Source organism: Babylonia areolata, chromosome 15 (genome assembly GCF_041734735.1).
Source record: "Babylonia areolata isolate BAREFJ2019XMU chromosome 15, ASM4173473v1, whole genome shotgun sequence".
Taxonomy (NCBI): Eukaryota; Metazoa; Mollusca; class Gastropoda; order Neogastropoda; family Buccinidae; genus Babylonia; species Babylonia areolata.
Genome location: NC_134890.1, coordinates 12326103 through 12333602, shown reverse-complemented (window position 1 = coordinate 12333602; position 7500 = coordinate 12326103). Strand labels below are relative to the sequence as shown.

The 7500-nt window shown below is 39.4% G+C and overlaps 1 protein-coding gene across 2 annotated transcripts in view; it reads right to left on the bottom strand.

The window, feature by feature from the left end:
* Positions 1-7500, bottom strand: part of LOC143290438 (cysteine sulfinic acid decarboxylase-like) — a 47741-nt gene that overhangs the window by 22635 nt on the left and 17606 nt on the right. For both annotated transcript variants that reach the window (XM_076599869.1, XM_076599870.1), the window contains exons 2-3: positions 1648-1785; positions 584-671 (exon numbers count right to left, since the gene is read on the bottom strand). In XM_076599869.1, coding sequence (XP_076455984.1) covers positions 584-671; positions 1648-1771 — 212 coding nt within the window. In that variant the 5' untranslated portion in view covers positions 1772-1785. The remainder of the gene's footprint in view (positions 1-583; positions 672-1647; positions 1786-7500) is intronic.

Below are 7500 nucleotides of genomic sequence, written 5' to 3'. Positions count from 1 at the left end.
CAGACTAGTAAGATCAGTACATCGATGTAGTCCAAGTCACAGCACTGAGGTCCAAAACGATGCACAACCATACAAGTCACACAAAAACCCCTGAAAGACACACCACTGTCATTGTCCTATGTGGGAAAATTATCCTTAACCAACAGTTTATAGTGAACCCACAATCACCCACTCCCAGCAACCTCCAGTGCAGATGGAAAACCACAGACCAGGCAAGAAACGCTGGTGTCAGCAATCATTTGTCGGGAAACTTGCCGTTCCCTTGAAGACAGGGCTAGACTTCCTATCTCTGGAATTAGCACAGAAAATTCTTAATGCTAAGCAAAATTTGCTGACAGTGTTGACTCACGAAAATTCTTAACGCTGAGCCAAATTTGCTCGTGTTAAGAGATGTCCTGTCTTCGGAATTAGCGCAGAATTGAAAAAATTCTTAATGCTAAGCGAAGTTTGCTCATGGTAAAGAGATTTCCTGTCTTCGGAATTAGCGCAGACTAAGGAAAATTCTTAACGCAAGGCAAACTCAGCGCAGCTCGTGCAACACAACCCGGGGCTGTGTCAAGGACAGAACAGACGACTATTTTACCTGTCGGCACTGGTGCCTTCCCGAAGAGCTTCCTGCAGAATGATCGGGACAACATCATCCAGGAAGCGGAAACCTTGCTCCATGCCAGCTGAAATTCAGACAGGCATCAGGAAATACAAACTAAAAATACTTAAATAGATATATCAATAAATTAAGAATAATCGTCATCATCATCATCATCTTCATCATAAATCAAATCAAGGAGATATCGGAGACACCTCGGACATCATCTAAAGCTAAAGCTGTTGATAAATCAGCTGGGGGAACCGAGTTTTTTTCTGGTTCGAATCCCCTGCAACCATGTCTGGTTTGAACAAATATCCAAACCCCTTCCTACCTGGAAACAACTTGACAGCACAAGCCATGAAACACTATCTTGTCGTTCTTCGTCCAGCCTACCACAAAGGAGACATTTCAGGGCTGAAAACCCCCCACGTGAAGGTTGTCCCTGGCAAAAATTCTACAGTAAAGCACACTTTGATAATAAGACAAATACATTAATTGCAAAGAAGAAAAAGATTGACGACGCTGCAATGTGCCGACGCTCTCTCTCTCTCTCTCTCTCTCTCTCTCTCTCTCTCTCTGTACATGAATATTTGTACTATTTTTGTGTATGCGTGTGTAATTTTTGATATTTTTCTTTACTTTTTTTTCTCTTCAATTTTCCTGCCCAGAGGGCCGGACGCAAACAAGCACACTATGCTTATTCCATTACCCCTTTGAAATAAATTTTCGTTCGTTCATTCTATCTCTCTCTCTCTCCCTCTCTCTCCCTCTCTCTCTCCCTCCCCTCCCCCCTCTCTCTCTCTCTCCCTCTCTCTCACCCTCCCTCCCCCCCTCTCTCTCTCTATGCCTTTGTTTTATTTTACTGTTTCCTATTCGAGGGCTGGTTGCTTACTCTATTACCCTCAAAGATAAAATCTTTTCTATTCAATTCCTCTCTCTCTCTCTCTCTCTCTCTCTCTCTCTCTCTCCTGGGAGAGAGCAGCTCGAACTTCACACAATTTGCTGTGACCAAAAAGTAATATAGATATAAATACAAAAATGTGATGAATCTTTCTCACCTTTGTGCAGAACCGTGTGGCCAGAATCTTCACCCTGCTTGCCATGAGTTCCATTGGAGGCGGCGTGCTGCGCGCCGTTTGAGACACCGGCACGTGCAGCAAAATGGTTTTCAGTAGAAGACATGGTCACAGCGGCGTCTGGAACAGTTGATTGATGGATGGGTATGGATACTTTTACAGCGCGCATAATGAAGTGCTTTACAAACACGGGACGTCATTTGCACAACAGGCTGCCTTCTTTCAGCAGAGCAGAGTCGACAGCTACCTTTAGTCGCTCATAATTCGTTTCCTGTGTCGGGCTTCAGTCACGCTGGCACGCGCGCGCGCGTACACACACACACACACACACACACACACACACGCACGCACGCACGCACGCACGCACACACACACACACACACACACACACACACACACACACACACACACATAATATAATCAAGGGAAACTGTTGCTAGATAACGGACAAAACTAAACTTCCAGAAGGCCACGTCTTGATTACGACTTACAGTTAACTTTGAAACGATTAACATTTGAGTTAATTTGTTGGGCTTCTGACGGTTACAAAAAAGTTCTTCTTCAACAAAGCTGCGATGATTGTGGTATCGTTATTTCGGAAGAAAAACGTTTTCAACATGATGACCTCACAGTTAGTCATGCCATGATGAATAAGGGAAACCAAAAGCAGAGCAGCAGTTTCAAACAAGAATGACAGATGCATGGGATGGTCTAAAAACTATCACTGGAGAAAGGAAAACAGTCGCGTGTAAAATGAAAAGCGATGAACAGGCTGATTTTTTCAAACTGACAACGATTTTTACTGTATGTTTGAAAGGAAACATCTGAGAGTTGGAACTGGAAAGTGTGATATCACAGCTGCGGGGAAAGGTCAAAGATAGAAACACTGGTCAGGACTTTGAGATCGATGAAAAAAATGTTGAATCTTTTTTTCTTTTCTTTTTTTTTCTTTTTTTATGAATGTCATTAAGGCAGTAGGTCCAGATAATATGTGTGGAAGATCCCTCAAAACACGTGACTCTGAACTGTGTGGAGTGTGGTGTGCACTGTAAATCTTCAACTAGTCTCTCAAGAACTGCTAAGTCCTCAACAACTGGGGGAAAAAACTTTACTACCTGTCCTATCCCCAAGAAGAAAAACCCCAACTGCAACAAATGATTATCCTTCTGTTGCTCTGACTTAAATAGTGATGAAATGTTGTTGTTTTTTAAATGTTCATCGCCATCTATTATCTTTCATTAAACAAAACATTGGCCCTCTTCAGTTTGCGTACAAGCCAAACAGAAGTAGTGACGATGTCGTTTTAACTCTCCTTCACAATGCTTTGCTCCATATGAAAAATACAGGATCTTTTGTTTGTATTCTCTTTGTTGACTTGTCCTCCGCTTTTAACACAATACAAACTCATCCCCTTGCCCCCAGACTGCTGGACTAAGATGCTGATCCGAAGGTCATTCTTTGGATAGTTAGCCTTCTTCTCAATAGGACCCAGTCAACCGTTTCTCAAAACTCTAGTTCTGCTGGTGCATCGCAAGGCACAGTTCTGTCTCCTGTCCTATTCACATTGTACACACATAATTACAGAAGCGCGGGAAAAACTCCTGTCTTAAAATATTCTAACGATTCAGATATTGAAGATCTGTCCAACTATGATGCTATTTACGTTTGTGAACTTTAAAAGCTTTGTTCATGGTGTGAGGAAAACTATCTGGATCTGAACGTTTTGAAAATAAAAGAAATGTTAATAGATTTTCGAAAAGACCCTTTGCCTGAAGCTAAACTTGTTATAGACAGTCAAGCAGTGGTGAGAGTCAATGAGTATAGAAATTAAGGGAATATCTTAGACAATCAGTTGGCATTTGACAGGAATGTTGGTTCATTCCATTCGTAAGAAATACCAATCTATAATATTTTGTTTCCAGAATCAAATGAATACTGGCATCAATTCCAAGATTTTTCAAAGCAACGTCCAATGTTTTATTGTCTGTGCTCATAGTTTCATTTATGTGCTGGTATGGAAGTTTGGAGGAGAGGAGTAAACACGTTTTGAATGATGCAATGAATGTTGGCAATAAAGTTGTGGGAGTGAAACAAACCAGTGGAGTGATGGCCTAGAGGTAACGCGTCCGCCTAGGAAGCGAGAGAATCTGAGCGCGCTAGTTCGAATCACGGCTCAGCAGCTGATATTTTCTCCCCCTCCACTAGACTTTAAGTGGTGGTCTGGACGCAAGTCATTCGGATGAGACGATAAACCGAGGTCCCGTGTGCAGCATGCACTTAGCGCAGGTAAAAGAACCCACGGCAACGAAAGGGTTCTTCCTAGCAAAATTCTGTAGAAAAATCCACTTCGATAGGAAAAACAAATAAAACTGCAAGCAGGAAAAAATGCAAAAAAAAATAGGTGGCGCTGTAGTGTACCGACGCGCTGTCCCTGGGGAGAGCAGCCCGAATTTCACACAGAGAAATCTGTTGTGACAAAAAGAGAAATACAATACAATACAATACAATACAACCAGTTCGCAATAGCTGTATGAGAGGCGAGTGGTTAAGAACGTCAAGCACATAGCAACTGGCCACACCCATATTTCAGCAAAGCACTATGAGCTGCTGCCATCAGAACGACGCTACAGAACTATTAAAGTGAAATCAAGAGCTCAGAAGACTTTTATTCCACGTCCAATTCACCTTTTAAATTCTTGAGAGCTGTATACCTCTTGTGCTGCATGTATACGTGCGTGTGTGTGAATCAGAATCATAATGAGAATCGGAATCAGAATATTTATTTGTCATGAAAACCGTGAATGAAATGTTAATAGACACAAGAATAAAGGGTAAAAAAGAAAAGAAAAAAAAGGCGTGTGTGTGTGTGCGCGCCCGCTTCCATGTGTGAAAGTGCACGTATAATTCTTTTAACCGGATGAACTTAAAAATTTAAAAGTATCTATTTAGCTGAAATATATAACAATGTGCAATATGAATGCGCAATGTGTAGGATTAATGTGCAATACATGTGCAATAGTAACGTTCATGTCTTTCACCAGATTTGTAATTATAATTACTATGTAATAAGTACCAGTTACAATATTTTAAAGCGATTGTGTAAAATGCTTTATGAGAAACTTATATGTTTATTGCTCCTGTTTAATCACGTTTAAAGTTGTTTTCTTTTTCTTCTTCTTTTTCTTCTTCTTCTTCTTATTCTTCTTGTGTGTGTGTGTGTGTGTGTGTGTGTGTGTGTGTGTGTGTGTGTGTGTGTGTGTGTCTGTGTGTGTGTCTGTGTCTGTGTCTGTGTCTGAGTCTGTGTCTATGTCTAGTTTTATTTTGCCGCACCTGGTGCAGTTTCTCTTTATGAGATTATAAAGTTACTTTCGTGTTATCTTTCTATTTGTTTGACACGCAAACACAGCATGCTGAACACACACACACACACACACACACACACACACACACACACACACACACACACACACACACACACACACACAAAAGTTTCAAGTTTCAAGTTTTAATTATCCTTTCACTCCTATTGGAGTATGGAGGATTACTGCAAAATAATCTTTTCGTGCCCAGAACAAAAATTTCCAAATACACAACAATGTCACATAAAAGTTGAGAAAACACAAATGTCTTTTAACTCCAAAAGTATAACTAGGCAACATTTGCAAATCTAATCATCTTACTTACAGCTAAAATGACTTTTTTGCCTCCTTTGAGCATATTACAAAAATTAAAAACCGATTTTGGAGACAAATATTTTTTAGGAACATATCTATTTCGTAACTGATCATAACTGGGACGTTCCATTATAAAATGAAACTCGCCCCCAATTACAGACATGTTACAAACCTTACAAAGCCGTAACTCTCGTGTATGCTTTTGTGTCTCCCTGTTTCTATTTCCAGCTTATGATTACTACTTCGAAATCTGAAGAAGCTGATAACATAATTATCAGGCATTTGACTTATATATTTTTCTCTACCAAATCCACTTTTGAAATTTCGATAAAACAAACATTTACTACTCGCCTCTAGAGCATGTCTCCATAGAGTTTGAAAACTATCTCTCAAAGCAATGTTGACATTCTTGCAGAAAGATTCCCTCTCCAAGAAGAATTGACCATCCCAAACACAGTCATACCCTGCTTCTATTAAAATTAAAACACACACACACACACACACACACACACACACACACACACACGCTCGCTCGCTCACGCACACACACTCGCTCGCTCGCTCACGCACACAAACACCACTTCGGCCCCCCCACCCCACCCCCCCCCCCCATACAGACACACAGACTTCAAGATTTTATTAACCTTTGACCTCTTTGGAACATGGGAGGATTTCAGAAAACAACATAATCAACAACACAACTAGGTTTATCATTACGTTTTGCTCAATTAAATTTGAATAAGGATCAACATTCCTTCACCTGCACAAAAGTGTTTAAATTAATGCAAAACTGTAAGTTTCATTGAATTTACTCAGACTAAGCAAAACCCCTTCGCCGCGCCATGAAATAATTTGCAAGAAGCGAATACAGAATTTGGACATAAATATCTATCGTGTAACAATCTTTTAAGAATACCAGAAAAACAAGATTGGACAATCCATAATAGTATGAAACACATCACCAACGGTATTCATGTCACTTTTCTTTTTTCTTTCTTTCTTTCTTTCTTTCTTTTTTTCAAATAGGGTATTCTCTTGGAAATCCGGTTTCCTGTTCTGTTTCAATATGAAAATAGTGATTATCACATTCATATTTGATTAATATTTGATTAATGAAAGTATGTTTATACTGAGCAATTGACCAGTGTGTTTTCCTTTCTTAAATTCATCTTCATATTAATTTTAGTATTCAGTTGTAATGGTCTATCCATATATTTCAAACATTATCCTTCAAAGCAGTGATGACACTGTGACTTTAAAATTATATACAAATGTCTGCGATTCTCAAATACAATCCAATCTAGTTTCAACGAAATTTTCGTGTATATTACTAATCCATTTTGATCTAAACCCCTTCTGTGTACAAAGTATATATTACACATTTTGGCTCATCAAACATTAAAGAAGTCCAAATCTTTTTCTCTTTTTTTTCGATGTAATTAGAACTGAAAATGGTTATACACAGACAGACAGACAGACACACACACACACACACACACACACACACACACACACACACACGCACGCACGCACGCACGCACACGCACACGCATCTTTATCATCATGTGCTGTTGTATGCAGTTATGCACTGTCAGATATGTATTGTTTCATGCTAGGCGATTACAGCCCTTTATACAGGGAGTTCTTTTTCTTCTCGATTCAATTAGGACTTAAAGTGGTTATACACACCCTGTATGACATTATGCATTACTTAGAAACTGAAGATCGTCCAGGCTTGTTAGTATGAATCGATTTCGAAAAAGCATTCGATTCATTAAATTGGTCATACATGACAACAGTATTGAAAGCCTATGGATTTGGTTTAGATTTATGTAAATGGATTCACACCTTTTACAAGGATATAAAATCATATGTCATTGTGAACGGTAAAGTATCCAAAGGCTTGAAAATACAAAGAGGATGCCGACAGGGAGATCCAATCTCACCCTATCTGTTTGTATTATGCTCAGAAATCCTGGCGTGCAAGATTAGGGAAGATGAAGAAATTAAAGGCATAAATCTCTTAGATACCATCTTTAAAATCAGTCAGTTTGCTGATGATACGACATTCATATTAGAAGGAGATAAAGAATCGTATGAAAATTTGTTTGAAACACTAGAGAGATTTGAAGAATTTTCAAGGATAAAAATCAATTATGAT